We start from the raw sequence: 15,598 nt of genomic DNA on the forward strand, positions 1-15,598 counted from the left end.
TTAATATTAGAATATTAAAGTGGACATGAAAGCAAAGGTTATCTCCATCAGTTTAATGGTCACAGTAGAAGGACATTATATAAAAGAACATTTACTGATAGCTTTAAATTAAAAAGAATATAACTCACACACGTAAAAAGCTTTCTAACATCACAACATGACCCCCCCCCCCCCCCGCCTGCAAGTAGCAACCTCATAAAAACAGTCAAAATAAAAAAATGGAAAGTAAGTAAAGTGCATGTGTGACAGAACACAAAAGCTTCACTTGCCACTCACACACACACACACGCAAAGTTTTTTTTTTAAGTTGTGCTTCTAACAGCAACTTGAAAAACAAACAAAAAAAATTTCCTAAAAAAGTCACATTTGACATCGCAGTCAGACTTAATGTAAACACAAACACACACACACACACATCCAGTGTGAGTGGCATCAGCACTTGGAGGCGATGTGTCGCTGATGGAGGTGGAACATTCCAGATGTGCAGGTCACATGTGCTTCCGAGGTATCGCGTCATCAAATAACTACTTAAAAAAAAAAACTGTACAAGCATGTGACCTGTGATTGGCCTGCCACTGACCATGTGACCTGACTGATTGGCTGGCTGTGCATCACCAAGTGGAAGAACATTCTGGATGAACCATTTTGGAATGTTACAATTAAAGCATTCCAGCAAACCACAAGCTTTAAAAGCCCAAAAAGCGGGAAGAAGGGGAGGGAATGTGTGTCGATTTGTAGTTGGACCGATCTAACGGTCATACATCCTCTGAAGTCACAGGTCAAAAGTGGTTTAAGGCAATAGGCAATGCTTTGTGCGTGCACACACAAACACTAACACACGTGTTTACATGGTGTGGTAGAGGGTGCTGACAGTAGTTTTCTTGAGGCGCCTCACAGGATGACTTCTTCCATACTGCTGCCTAGTGATCAAGAGCGGTAGTGCAGGTGGACACATCAGGCTCAGTGGGCTCAGAAGGCCGTCTCCTGACGTGGTGTCCTCCAGATTGCGGAGGCTCTCCACGGCCAATGCAGGCTGCTGGTTGGCTGAAGAGGGGGTGTCGTGGACACGCTGCTTTTTGGGATCGTCTCCGCCCGCGTGGACCGGAAGCTCCATGGAGGCCGGCGTCGCTGAGCCCCAGCTGAGTTCCCAGTCAGTGAGGTCGTTGGCGAGCAGCTCTAAACAGCCCAGCTTGGCCAGCGAGGCCGAGCGCTTCATCAGAGAGGGAGGGGTCAGACCCGCCTGCCGAAGCCTGGCTTCCACCTCTCGGACGTTTCTCTGCACGCCGCCAGATCGCTTCTGAATGGCTGCAGTGCTCGACCCCACGACTTGGTCAACACAGCTGGTCCTGCAGGCTCCACCCACGCTCACCTGCTGCAGGAAGGCGCCCAGCTCGCACAGCGTCTCCCACGTCTCCTTCATGATCACGTCAGTGAAGGGACCCCCGGGGGGGCCGTCCCAGTCCGTGGCCGACTCGTGTTCTGTCACGCCTTCCAGACACAGGAAGTTGACGGAGCTGAGGGGGGATGCAGCGGAGGTAGACGATGCACTGTCACGCTGTTCGATGTCTTTATTCTCGATGTCGCTAGCTGCCATCGCTTGCTGCACAGTGAGGACGTCAAGGGGGGGTGCTGACATTGCTTCGGCACCCGTGCTGTGGGGGCGCCGCCGAGAGAGGGGGGAGCTTCCTGAGTAGGAGGGAGCAGATGACGGAGGTGACGGGGCGTCATGTTTTATCCTGCGCTCCAGCTGTCGGGTAACACGCCGCACAGAACCTCTTGTCCAATCACTGCAGAGAGTGGCGCCCGCCTCTTCTTCTTCTTTGTTCTTCACGTCCTGCTTGGCACTCTGACAAAAAACATCTCCACCCTCCACTTCCTGCTTGGACTTCCTGGCTTCCTGGTCTGCATGCTCTGGTTGGCAGAGCTTGGACCAATCAGAGTGTATGGTCGGCTTCAATCCTGTGACCTGCACAGGAACGACCACCTGCTCCTGAGGACACAAGAAAAATACCCGTGAGGAGTGTGGTACGTGAAAAAAATGAAGATTTAGGGACGACTAAGGGCTCTCATCCAAACTTCCACTGATTGAGTAACCCTCCTTCCAGTCCAAAGGTGTCCATATGAGTGGTGTGATGCACCTTTCAGCCACTAGGTGGCACCCTTTAAGCTTGAACGAGACTTACTAAACTGTAGTATTTACATTTAAAGGAATTTTGTGTGTAGACCTCCTCACCTTTCTTTTCTGCTCCTCCTTGCCGTCAGCAGTCAGGACTTCAGGAGGTGTCGCGTGCTTGGGCGGGGAATGTTGCTGCACGGCAGCATCCTGGGCCATCCCTTTGAACTTTTCTCTGGCGCTGAAGAAGTTGATGTGATCGGTGCTGTGGCCAAAGAGCTCTTGGGAGTTGGCACAGGGAGCTGCGGAACCATCCAGAGTCGGGCAGTATGATTTGTTGACAGGCACTGGCGCAGGCGGCTGCGTGGCGGGCTGAGGCACGTGCGATTGTCTGATCCCAGGCGGAGAGCGGGACGCCGCCTGCGACTTGATGACTTTGTCCAGGCAGGCTGGAGGGGGCGATGGAGCAGGAGAGGGGGGGAGATGGTGCAGGGCAGGCGGTGGGTGGGGCTGGCCTAATGCGACACTCTGCGCCACCGTCACGGTGTCCATGCGCTGAGGCTCCGGCACCACGGTGGCGGCTGTCGGCAGCAAGAGAGGAGGTGCCGACGAAGGCGGCTGCTCCTCTGGCTCCATCAAGCCGTTAAAGAGCGGCGGCGATAACGGCGACACATGAGGGGGCGGGTCCAGCCAACTGACCGGAGGAGTATTGCATGATAAAGCTGTTACTCGGTCACATGGCGGCGAGCTGAATGGACGAGACGGGATGTCCGGTTTCTTGGTGGCTTGTGCCACTGTGCCTGGTCCCAGTGGCTCCAACAGCTCCTTCATGGAGGGACCGAGCGGGCCAGCGGCCTGGTTGCAGGGGTCTGAGCGTCCCAGGCTGTGTGGTTGGGGGTAAGGTTTGGACAGAGGCTGGTGGTGTTCAGAGAGGTCGCTATCAGAGTGAGACCGCCAAAGTTTATTGTGCCTCTGTTTGCTGCAGGAGGAAGTAGGAGGCAAAGTCAACAACTTAAATAGTGTCACAGTCCACACAGTGGACTCAGTAGGTATGAGCTCACCTGGCCAGCAGGATGCCCTGGTACTCCTCCAGCTGTCTCATGAAGGAGGGGTTAGGTTTGGTCACCGCTCGGCGTTCCTTCACATAGTCGAAGGCCTTCCTCAGATCCCAGCCATACTCCTTCATGGCGTAGGCAATGACCGTGGCCGCCGAGCGACTGATTCCCATCTTACAGTGCACCAGACACTTGGAGCCGGCTTTCCTGTGTCGGAGAGGAACGCGAGCGGTCACATGAGCCGCTGGATCACGGGCTAACGCACACTGGTGATCACTCACTTGGCTCTGGATATGAACTTGTAGGTGTCGTTCCAGTAGGCCAGCAGGTCGGTGGCTTCCTCGTCGTACACTCTGATGTTGTGGTACTCAAACAGACCCGGGAAGAAGTTGTCAATCTCCCGCGTCACATTCAGGATGTACTGGACTCTGTGTGTGACAACGGAGGACAGATAAAACACACCTTCATCATTCATATTCTCACAAAACCTTTTTGTGTGTAGCTCCTCACCCGCTATTCTGCAACTCCTCCAAATTGGATGCATTCCACTCAGATCCCTAAAGAAAACAAAAGCAATCTATGGATCAGAAGATTTCATCAAAGACGTTCGGACATTGACACGCGTAAACCAACAACAAAATGTGTAGTAACTCCATCAGTGCACAAAATATTAGACACAGCACAGTACACGACTACAATAAGTGTTAGCTTAGCTTGTAGCCACTACCTGTATTCAACAGAAAGTTCAGAAAGAACAAAGGACATGCTTTGATTATATTATTTCCACATACAGGTGAAGGAGGGATGAGCCCCCCCCAAACAAAAAAATCACACAAAAAGTCTTTGTCCTCTACCTACCAAGAATACATGATCAAAGATCTGAGTGGGACTGTCCATCTGGCCCAGGATAACGATCATTTCGTTGTCGATGAACTCTTTAAACTCCCTCAGGTTGCAGGTCATGTGCATCTCCAGCTCTGTGCGGATCTGTCAGGTACATATATTTATTATACCCGACCCCCTGGGAAAAGGCACAAGGTAAGTAATGGATGGAGGTTCGCGCAGACTGACCTCCTTACAGGTGACGTTTTCCAGATCTTTCTGCATCATGATTTCCTTCAAACTGCTTTTGATCTCACGCTCGGTCAGCTCTCGCTCTGTGGGCCTGCGTACACACACACACACACATATTAGGTCCTGTGATCAATACTCAGTGATGCAGCATCATCATCGAGCATGTGCACACTCACGCGTCAGAGAAGAGGACTGGGGAGTCAGCGCGGTGCGACTGCAGGTCCTGCATGGCGTTCCACTCGTTGATCCGGGCCTGGTCCGAGGAGACACGGCTCTGGTAGTAGCTGACCCAGGTGAGGAACAAGCTTCCCGGGAAGTAGTTGTGACAGCGCGCCACCTCGCAGGCTTTGTGCAGCGACTGGAGTGCCGACCTGCCGGCCAAGAAGAAGAAGAGCCACATTGGAGAAGAAGGGACACTTGGGGTGACGTGTTTGGGGAAAGCAATGACTAACCACATGGCTTGCACGGAGACGGGCTTGAACACGTGCACTCTGCTGTCTGTGGACACGCTGAAGCCCCTGAGAGTTGGGGAAGGGAAGGCTGTTAGGAAGAGGAGGCTGCTGTCGATCAGCGATGGACACTTACCCGTCTCCATCCAGATGTATCATCGTATCGCTCCACAGAGGAAGAACCAACCCCACGGAACACGAGCTGAGGGGGGAGCGTACCTGGTGCATCAGTACAACTTCCAACATTGTGTCTATGCACGTGCACGCCGACACTCACCTGTCCACTGGACTGAAGTCCACTCCGAGGACGACGCTCTCCTCCGTGTCTTGCCGCCCGTTGGTGGACACCACCACCATGTAGCGCGTCACCTGAACGTGGGCGCTCTCCAACCGGACAGCCTGGAGTGAGAGTAACACAACTGTGATGTCTGACCCACAACCCTCAATTGTGTGTGTGTGTGCCCACCAGTTTGATGTTGTCCTCTGGTCTGAGGACAGTGAACATGGTCTGCAGATGCTGCTGAATGTCTCCTAGGAGAAAGAAAGCAACATCCTCATTTCATGAAAACACATTAAAAGGTTGTCAGGCCAATCGGAAGCTTGAAGAAAGTCATTTCCGGAAAAGGCAAGAAAGCAACAATGGTGAATGGAGGGAAATGGGAATCAAATGTTGTGGACTAGCAGCAAGATGGACACTTGACAACATCAGAAAATATAAAAGAACACACGCATCCTCATCCTGTCCTCACCTGCATGTTTGCTCCGCAGCTGAGAGAAGCGAGAAGCGGAGGAGGAAGTGGAGGAGCCATTTCCTCGCGGTAAGAAGAGCGCCGCTCCTTTAACTGTCAGGAAACTTTCACTGATGCTGCAAAGAAAATAATGACGGTGACATTCATTTAGCCTTTTGATGGGAATATGAAACAAAGTTGACTACCTAGGCGCCAATTGCATTATGGAGAATTTGTGGTGAGTTGTTTTAAACATTAAAAAAAGTAATCCTGGACAGAGGTTCTTATTAAGAGACCAGGATCCAATAAAATCCAGACTTAACTGTCCTGGCTGTGGAAACCTTTGCACTCAACAGGAAATGACAACTTTAATGGCTGCTAATCTCAGAGACTCCGTCCCCTTGTTATTGAACGGCAGAGTTAAGCAAAGAGCTTTAAACTCCAGCAGGGGCGTCCTAATGTTACCGCCGAAGGCTGCAAAGTTACAGGATGAGGGGTTCTTCACTTTCTTATGAAAGGAACATGCTGGTCCAAAAGAGGCACACACAAGTTATGCGTCCAACCTAGCATCACAATGGAGGACTTTCCATGCTGTTGTCCATGTATGACCGTGCCACACACACACACACACTTACATGTGCTGGATGTCCCCCTCAGACAGCATAGAGTCGTGTGTGAAATGAGGCCGTGGTCCGCGGCACGTGCACACGCACAAGCTCGGCGGCATGACCGCTACACCAGGAGGCTCTCAGTCCGGCTGGGAAAAATCAGTCAATGGACGTCTTTCGTCGCACAGATCAGTGTCAAGTGGCACCGCTCAGGGTGTGTTTGAGTTGTTCTGCAGCACGCTCAGCTAAAAAGGTGCAGCCGAGAGGGGCGGGCACATGCACCCGTGAGTTGAGTCGTCTGAGGGGTGATTGGTGAGGGAAGGTTCGGTGTATCCTGTATCCGGTATACCGTGTATGCTTCATCAAATATGTCTCAAAATACCCCATTTGTCAATGTTTCCATGACAACGAGGTCACATGGCGGCCACATTAAGTAAGCGACAGTGATGCCTGGAACGACACCTGACACCTGGCGACCGACACTTCCTCACAAGACGACAACAACACAGTGTGAGTAAATGTTGGGAAATCACAGTGGCAACAGCGTGAGGAAGTTGACCCCACGCTTGGCCGCTCTGCTTGTTGATCCCTGCTGGTTTCATATTATGGGATGGAGGTTACATGTGTCGTCACAGGTAAACAACTGATGTTTTCCTGCTTGGTAACTAGGTCCACATGCATGTGATCTTTGTGTCATTAGGGTTAGCTTGTGCTGGCTCACACCATGACACTTCTAATAATTACTGTGTTTCCGCTATCATTGTATTACATGCCCCCCACCAGTTCGCTCCCCACCCCCACACACAGGTCAAGTTAACTTGATGTTAATATTATTTTTAATACCTTATCAAAAGAGAAGCAATTCACACTACCTTTCATATGGAACGGGCGTATATATATTTTCTTCCCATACATTTATGTGGTGGCCCGCCACAAATACATTTGTACCATGCATAGATTCCACGATGAAACATTGTGTACCCCCAAACCTCAAAATCTACATATGAAAAACATATAAGAATTCTGATTTATTAAGTGTATGTTGGAAAATGACTATCATCTAACAAAATATTTTTCTGGAATCCACACTTTTTTAAAATCTTTAGCTTCAAAAAATACATTTTCACTGTGTTACTGTGTTCTCACCACCTTTTGGCACCCATATTAGACTAAAACACACACCTCCCAAGGTATTTATACACTTCTATGGCATTCAATTAAAAATATTGAAAAATAAACTTCAATAATTCCAACCACATTAAAGCTACATGCAAGCAGTACAACTGAATTAAATACATTTTACAGTATATTTAGGCTCGAACAAATATATAGTACATGATAGAGGAAGGCTTATGGGCCTGCATTGCAAAATAGATGTGGTACTTATGATTGCCAAGTCTATGAAATCTAAATAGTTGGTAGTGCTATCCGAATTACACAAAATTTTATTTTGCCTCTTTTTCTCTTTGTGTGATTTTTTTTATTCCTTACACCTGAATTTAATTACAGTTAATGCAGGTTTTGTAATACAAATACAGTGGAACCTTGGTTAGTGTCAATAATCCACCCCAGAAGGTCTGACTCTAACCAAATACATTTTTCTCATAGGAACTCAGGTAAATACAATTAAGCTGTTCCGGAAGGCCAACATTGTAACAGTTTTACCGTTTCAAAGGGATAAATGAAGATTTAGGTTACTTTTACCTTCATTGAAAACAAGATTCCTAACAAAAGCGCTGGGTTAAAAGGAGACAAATACACCTCCGCATGTTTAAATCTATTGTGCGGCGTACCCCAGGGATCAATACTGGGACCAAAACTGTTCAACCTATACATCGTATATTAATGATATCTCTAAAGTCACCAAGTCCTCCTTCAATTAGGACACCAATACATTAATACACGCATTATCTATTCCTCCACAGCTGAATTACTTTCCGCCGCCAGATGTAAAGGTATAATTAAGATGTACAGTCTGCTATAAACCTAAGGGCATGAAGTATGCACAGATAACATGTCCAAAGCTTCAATTACATGCAAACACCTCAGCGTGTACACGCGCTGAGTGTATAGATTTCACTCCCAGCTGCACAAATACAGACCACCTCTCATTTCCACTGAACCACCCCCCCCCCACCACCACCACACACCCACCACACACACACACACTTTGGGAGGGGCGACAACAAACCTGACCCACATTCCCAGCAGGGAGGCTCACACAGCCCGACTGCCCTCCAATGGACACACAGAGAATTACATTGACAGCGCTCACTGAACTGCTCACAAAAAGCAAAAGAATGTCAGTGCAGCTTAGGTGTGCGTGTGTCTGTGATTGTGTGTGTATGCGGGAGAGCGAGAGAGCGGTGGGAGAGGATTTGTGGACAGCAAACAGCTGTGAATGCGTGTGGAGTGTAACAGGATGAGCAGGATTCCAAACTGGGCTGGAGTGCCTGAGGCAGAGAGGGACAGCGTGCACGAGTGGGACACACAAGCACAGGGACGCTTTTGTCTTTTTTTTTGTCAAAAGGTACAAGAGGGGTGCAGGGAGATCTGCCAGGGACACGTGACCATCAGGCCTGCCCGGTCCAACTTGGCAGCTGCCGTGTTTGTTTCAGAGGGCCAAAGGCCAGGACTTATACTGAATGATTACATGACATTACATATTACATGTAAGTCTCACCTGCGAGGTTGAGAACGTCGATCATCCTCCCCACTGCCAGACTCCTGTAGAAGGAAAGCAATGACTTCACTTGAACAATGACTCTCATTGCACTTCATTATTTTATAATAAAAAGGCAAAATGCAGCCTGTAGCTCGTTTTTCCATTGGACTGTGGCACATTTGTAAGATTTAAACAAAAAAAACAGCAACAATTGGAAAGAAAAGAAAAGAGTATAATGTATTGCGAAAAAATTTAAACATTAATACTACTAGTACTAATAATAACATGCTATGTCGTCCACCAAATGGGATGTTGTATCAAAATGGCCGCAGGCTGCCTTTATTTTTATGTCACCTGTGAGAACATGATTGGACGGGCCGCACGGTGTCCTACTGGCTAACATGTTGGCCACACAGTTGAGAAGACCAGAGTTGTGTGGGTTTTCTCCGGACACACACACACATCCACACACATATCACAGCCAGTCAGAGAATAGGAACACCTTGTGATGTAATGTTTACTACTGCAGGCTTGGGAGTGCAGGATGTCTCCAGCTCACCACTGTGAAACAATCACAGTCTTAGTTTGGCTTAGCGTATCTTATAGCAAGGTGGTTTTGCATGCAGGGAAATGTCAGCAGACTTTGACACAGTTTATGAAAATGTGAGACACAGGCTGAGACTTGTGTGTGTGTGCGTGTTTTGTCTCCAAATAACCACAAAATGAAGTAGAAAGAGCAACAAGGGTAGGGCGGGTTCACTGTGAGTTAAAGTAAAGACATTGGTGGGGAAAAAAGGAGCCTGCAGATATCTCTGGAGACTCACACAAGCGCACGCACGCACACACACACACATCACATGATGCAGGAAATGAGTGTGTGTGATGCATTAAGGCTGTATGTGAATACACACACACAATGTGTAACTTGAGAACATGTCGGACAGGACAAACACAATTTTTGTACACAATCTACTCCTTTTCTTGTCATCACCACCATCACTCAGAGCAGATGTTACTGTGACGCCTCAGCTCACAGAACCTGTTTGGTGCCCACGTAGGTAGAAGATGCCTTCGTTTTGACACGTCTGGGTGGAAAATGGCCTCAAGCCTCGACTTAGACAGCAACACTAATTTTTATCATGTCCTTTACATCAGATCTAAGGATGGGGGCAGGGTTGCTTTCATGCATTTTGTGTAATATCTAAGAATACATCTTATTAAAAATTAATTCATTTCGTTGTCAGCATAGGCAGAGGGAGAACAGATTTGAGTTGCACTTTGGCTACATGTTTTTTTTTTTACAGATGCTGACACTAGTCCACCACAACGGTAGTGGTTTAGTTAGTTTGAAACATGCATACAATATTTCATTGAAGGACATCATCTTTACAGTGACACGATTGCGCATGTCTGAAAACGAGTAGGAAGAAGCAACATCTGTGTCCAAATCTGCACAAATAAAAAGGTGCCAATGACGTTAAACATGTCTTCATCACTAAGTCTAAATATGTATTTCCATAATTAGCTCCAGTGAGCCAACAAACGTTGATGCTACTGCAGATGTATGATGGTTATTATTAGAAGTATTATATGGAAGTGTTTAGTTATTTGCCGTTTTGCGGGAATGAGCAAACTCCAGCAAACACCTGCCCCCCACTTTGCATGCTCGCGCTCTCGCACACACGCACGAGCTGTCTGGAAACAGGAAGTGTCTGACATGCAAACTTAAGAAGTTTACGAACAAGCGAGGCAAATCCTTCACGAAGCGAAACTTATTTGCTCGCATGATAAGACATAGTACGCGTCGTCGAGGCGCTTTTTGGCTCAACCCAGGCGGTTACACCGGCCGGAAGTGCGTGAAAGTCCCTCTCAAAACATCGACAAGAGCAGTACTGTTAAAACACGCAGGTGGAGTTGTGTTTTTCCTACCAAAGATGCAACAGAAACACTAAATACTGCTTGCGGTGCAAATAAAACAAGAAATGATGAGCTAGTCGGTCGGCGCATGCGCATGGGCACAAAGGCGAGCCAATTTATGACAGCGCCGTCACACAAAAAAGAGCGGAAATGAGCAAGACCGAAGCGACGCCGACATTTAACGTAAGACATGCGGTAGGAATGTGGTGGAGGAAGGAGTCCAGATGGAAGCGGCTCTTACCGACACGCAGGGGCTGGAGGTGGTGCTGGGGGTCGGTGAACGTTGCACGGTAACCAGCGCCATTCAGCGACCGGGACTCGATCACCTGAGTGGAGGCGGCGAGACGAGCATAGTGCTGGAGCGGAGGATGGCGGTGTGGAGCGAGGGACCAGTCTGTGCTCTTTCATCGCCCTCTCAGCCTCTCCATGGTGGAATACTGCTTCACTACTGCTTCACCGATTCACTACCGACTCCCCCTTCCTCTCGCTCCTCGTCCTCTGGCCGCGCATGCGCACACGGGCGTGTTCGCCAAAACCGGATTAACTGTTTAAGTGCTGGACAACAGAGAAAAAATAATCAACCCGCAAATAAATAATAGCTGTTATAAATTATTACAATTACCTCTGTGACCCCTTTATTAAGTACAACTACATAATGTAGTATTTAACCCCTTTAGCAGCATTATGTATCAATGTAATGCAATGGAAAAAGGGGAATAATGTCATTAAGCTCTAGGGAGAAAGAGTAACGGTGTTTGTTGAAGCCAGGATGAGAAGGAGATTGTGACACAGATAATGAGGTTAGGATTAAAAGTCACTTACAGGTGTCCACTGGTCTAATGACACACCTCGTTTATTGTTGCTTTTTTATTCTGATACCGTCGTTAATATTTGCACGTGATAATTAAGGAATTAGGAGGTAGTTGCATATGTTATAAACAACACTATTGTCAATTAATATGTCTTTATATTTTAAGGTTTTTTCGCGTGGATAGCCAATCGCACTTTCGCAACATTTGAAAAAAACGTGTCAGAATAACAACTACAAATATGATGAAATACTGTTTATAATGATTTTTGTTGTATGTGTTGCATTAATATCCTCATTAAGTCATGAATTTAACTTAATGACGGAATCCAATACTGTGACGAATCTGCTACGAGCCCTCACCACCGGTACCACTGACAGACAAAGATGGCGGTCCCTGGTAAACAGTAAGTGGCTAACATGCTAGGTTTCGTAGATAGTTTGTGTTTTTAAAAGATTGGAATACCTGACTCGATTCGTGTTGCTGTTCGTCATGATGTTACTTAAACAGCGGCTATGTGACATATTGGAACACATATTCGTAAACTGCGCGGATTGTCGGTTGCTGCTGCTCAAGAAAGCTAGTTAGCTAACCAGCTAACGATGTACCGAATGTAAACTGAGAAGAGTTGTCTATTTCTGTTCGTTAAAGGCTTGTTCCACGTGAACTTCAAGTTCCTTTTCACAAACGTGTGGTTATATTTTAAACGGTTAACTGCCTCAACTTGAAAGCGAGGATCGTGTTTGTTGAGTCGTCATCAAAACAAGTAACAATCCATTGAAGACGTTGTAGTGGCGTATCGCTTGTCAGCTTAGTACTTGCACGTGGACGCGTGTAATGGTTTCTAAGGAGCTTCTTTTCCTCAGGTACGGGCTGATCTTGCCTCAGAAAAAAGGACTGATAAAAACAACGGGCCTGAAGAAGCATTGTGTGTTTGGAGATGACTCTGAAGATGAGGTGGATCAAGCACACTTCAGTAAACCCGTGCATGCATGTGTGGCTACTATTTTGTAAGTAACGCATAAATGCATGTATTTAATCAGACTTCTGTTGGTGAGAGCCTGCAAAAAGAAGCAGCCAAGAAGAAGACGATGAGGCAGGTGAGAGGAAAATGTACTTAATGTGTCTGCTTTTGTTAAATGTCTTGTGATGTGTTTGTGCCTGACATCCATGGGATGCCCAATGTGTGTTTGCAGACTCAGTTGGAAATGAAGAAGGCCTTGGAGCAAGACAGCACAGTGTACGACTACGACGCAGTGTACGATGACATCCAACAGCAGAGGTTGGACAATAGCAGGAAAGTTCTATCTGAAGCAGAAAAAAAGGTAATGTCTTTGCTGAAAGAGGTCTGTCAGCCTGCACGCTGCTCTTTCTACTCTGTTTTGGTGTCCGAGCAGCCAAAGTACATCCACCAGCTAATGAAGGCGGTAGAAAACCGCAAAAAGGAGCAGGAGCGCAGGGAGGAGAGGAAGATCCAGAAGGAGCGGGAGGCAGAAGGGGAGCAGTTTGCCGACAAGGAAGCGTATGTGACATCGGCTTACAAGCTGAAGCTGCAGGAGCAGAAGGAGGAGGAGGAGCGTGAGAGGAGAGAGGCTGCCATCGAAGGTCAGAAAATATGACAAGTACACGAAAAATGCATGTGGTCAGGCATCAGTATGGACATTTGTGATGTCTATGTGCTACTGTCATGTTTATTACAACTAATACATTTTTGTTTTTCTCAGCTGCTTTGGACGTGAGGAAACAAAGAGACCTGAGCGGCTTCTACCGGCACCTTCTGAATCAGACTATAGGAGAGGAGGCCATCCCGGATCGCTCCGCTAGCAAGTTCGTGTTGTCGCAAAACGACAAGAGTGCACCAAATGTTACTGATGCTTTGTCTGTGTCGTCGAACAGAAGTCAAAGTTCAGAGGATCAGAAAATCCCAGAAGCATCACAAACAAGTAGCAACAACACGTTGAGTCCAGGAAGTGACGGTGAGGACGACCGTGAGGAGAAACCCGGATTCAGCAAGTCAGCCCCCGCCACCTCAACACAGTCCAAACGCCATTACAGACAGAGGTCGCCTTCATCAGGCAGTGGCGATGATGAGAGGGAGCGGGAACGACGTAAGAAGAGAGAACGAGAGACGGACAAGCGACGCAGCCAGAAAAGAGACGAAGACCGAGACAGCCGGAGCCACAGAAGCAGGCGGGATGCAGAGCGAGATGCAGAGCGGCAAGACCGACGCAAGGAGAGGAGCAGTAAAGACGGAGCGAGGGAAAAGGAGAGGAGAAGGAGCAGGGATTCTGAGAAACATGAGAGGAAAGACAAAGATGATGGCGAGGAGAAAAGGATGAGGGATAAAGAAGAGAGAAAGATGGAGGATGAGGAGGATGCAGACAAGAATAAAGAAAAAGATGATGGGGAGGAGAAAAGGAGGCGGTCTAAAGAAGAGAGAAAGATGGAGGACGAGGAGGTTGCAGACAAGAATAACGAAGTGAAGAATGAAGGTGAGGAGAAGGTGAACAAATTTGCTAAACGTTCTACTGAACAGACGATGACCTCGGCCAGAGATCGATACCTCGCTCGACAGATGGCTCGCTCCGTCACAAAGAGCTACATAGAGCGTGAGGAAGACTGACCACCTCCATCCTCACTCTAAGCAAAGGCTTGCTTTCCAAGTCTGTGTTCATGTGGGGGGAAAATGACAAAATCATGTAAATACCAGCTAAAATAAAGACTTATACCATTATAAGTCTTATACCACTGATCAAGTCTTTTGAAATGGATTAATTAGGGGTGTCCAAACAGCTTTCATTGCTCCTCTGCATATTGTAGATGTGCTAGTTAACTTTGTCTCCTCTAAGTTAAGGGTTTGTTCAGATATCAGAGCATGTCTACACTAGATTGTGTTTTGCATTTTCTGTATGCGATCCTCACTGGAAGGTGAGGACCAAGGAGTCGATGGAACGGGAGTGCTGACTGATGGGGATCAGAATCCAGAAACATTGCAAACATGTCCTCTGCACATTGCTCAGCCATTCATTGTTCTAATGGAAGCTCCAAAAGACCGGATGTGTCATTTAAGTTCCCCAGAAACAAAGACAGTTTTGTGTAATAAAAATGTAGATTGATAACACTGGTTGTAAATAAACAGGGCATTGGACAAGCTGTGAACGAGTGGTTAGCATGTAGCTCCAGTCCGGCGGTGGGGAAGACCTGGGTTCGATTCTCCGCTGTGTGGATTTTGCATGTTCTCCCCATGCGCGCGTAGTTTTTGTCCGGGTTAAGGGCAGGTGAATTTGCAGGCCAGTCCAGCACACTAAACTAGTTCCTAGTGGTTTCAGCACTGTGGGCAGGTGCCAGGTCATGGGAGAATAGGAAGTCTGCATCCATAGAAAGCATGAAGTGCTGCAGGATCTGGTAAGACAGCTGCATTGACAAAACAGAGTGGACCAACATGGCACCCTGAATCCCTGAGGAAAACTCACACTGGACCTCAGGCAGCTTGTCCTTTGACCGCCGGCCAACCGTCCCAATTATCCAAAGCCCAGGTCAGATTTTATGGTTTTGAGTTGTATGCAATAAAAACCTAAACACCAAAAATTAGGGTTCAAACAGTCCACTACAACCACAATGAACAGACTACATGGTTTAAAAATTTGAATGGTAAAGTTTCATAATTCAAAATTTGACATGCTGAGTCATCCAACTCAGCATACCCCCCCTCATGGCAGACTTTCTCCTCCGCAGTACTTGACTGGTTTTAGGTGTCCATCGCTTAAGACTTAAACTACATCTAGTGTCAAAGTGAAAGCAGGTGTGCAACAGTTGATGCTGAATGCTTGATCGTCATTACTCAGGCTCATGCAATGTTCCCCCAGATGACACATTTCACTGAGAATAAGACCATGAGACAAATGCGAGCGCAGCATTTCGTTTTCATACATTTTATTGAAAAATATAACATTTATATGCATTGGAGACCGCTCCTCTTGGCTCAACATTTTCTTCAATGAAAAGAGTCCGCCAGATCCACATCCTGTTGAAAACATCCGGCATGAAAGGCTGCCAATAAGTCAGTGACCATTATCTAACCTAACGAGTTAGTGTTCAGAAAACCAATGATCACCACTGAACAATCTGACGGTAATTCCAGCTGTTTCAGTTTAGATTTCATCACAACTAAAAGTTTCAT

At 47.3% G+C, this 15,598-nt stretch overlaps 2 protein-coding genes and 1 non-coding gene across 5 annotated transcripts; 1 reads left to right on the top strand and 2 right to left on the bottom strand.

Moving 5' to 3' along the window:
* Positions 1-178: 178 nt before the first annotated feature.
* Positions 179-12,228, bottom strand: ssh2b (slingshot protein phosphatase 2b). 2 transcript variants are annotated; one of them, XM_058088303.1, is made up of 16 exons: positions 11,884-12,228; positions 10,851-11,164; positions 8,711-8,754; positions 5,441-5,556; positions 5,158-5,222; positions 4,969-5,090; positions 4,828-4,893; positions 4,695-4,760; positions 4,419-4,613; positions 4,240-4,333; positions 4,027-4,155; positions 3,679-3,725; positions 3,450-3,596; positions 3,175-3,375; positions 2,234-3,092; positions 179-1,990 (listed from the first exon to the last, which is right to left on the bottom strand). In XM_058088303.1, exons 2-16 carry the CDS (start codon positions 10,911-10,913, stop codon positions 845-847), a joined length of 3,360 nt encoding a protein of 1,119 aa, XP_057944286.1. In that variant the 5' UTR covers positions 10,914-11,164; positions 11,884-12,228; the 3' UTR covers positions 179-844. The 2 variants fall into 2 exon arrangements, with proteins under 2 accessions (XP_057944286.1, XP_057944287.1); XM_058088304.1 differs by lacking the exon at positions 11,884-12,228 and having other exon boundaries at positions 10,851-11,827.
* Positions 10,797-14,573, top strand: nsrp1 (nuclear speckle splicing regulatory protein 1). Of its 2 annotated transcripts, none has more exons than XM_058088313.1 (7): positions 10,797-11,824; positions 12,285-12,375; positions 12,462-12,518; positions 12,615-12,743; positions 12,816-13,023; positions 13,143-13,245; positions 13,315-14,573. In XM_058088313.1, exons 1-7 carry the CDS (start codon positions 11,805-11,807, stop codon positions 14,039-14,041), a joined length of 1,335 nt encoding a protein of 444 aa, XP_057944296.1. In that variant the 5' UTR covers positions 10,797-11,804; the 3' UTR covers positions 14,042-14,573. The 2 variants fall into 2 exon arrangements, with proteins under 2 accessions (XP_057944296.1, XP_057944297.1); XM_058088314.1 differs by lacking the exon at positions 10,797-11,824 and adding an exon at positions 11,860-12,184.
* Positions 14,574-15,511: 938 nt separating this feature from the next.
* On the bottom strand, positions 15,512-15,585 carry LOC131138949 (small nucleolar RNA SNORD65). The gene has a single exon (XR_009132180.1). It is a non-coding gene; the product is annotated as a small nucleolar RNA SNORD65 (small nucleolar RNA).
* Between the last annotated feature and the right edge of the window lie 13 nt (positions 15,586-15,598).

The sequence above is a fragment of the Doryrhamphus excisus genome, chromosome 11 (genome assembly GCF_030265055.1).
Source record: "Doryrhamphus excisus isolate RoL2022-K1 chromosome 11, RoL_Dexc_1.0, whole genome shotgun sequence".
NCBI lineage: Eukaryota > Metazoa > Chordata > Actinopteri > Syngnathiformes > Syngnathidae > Doryrhamphus > Doryrhamphus excisus.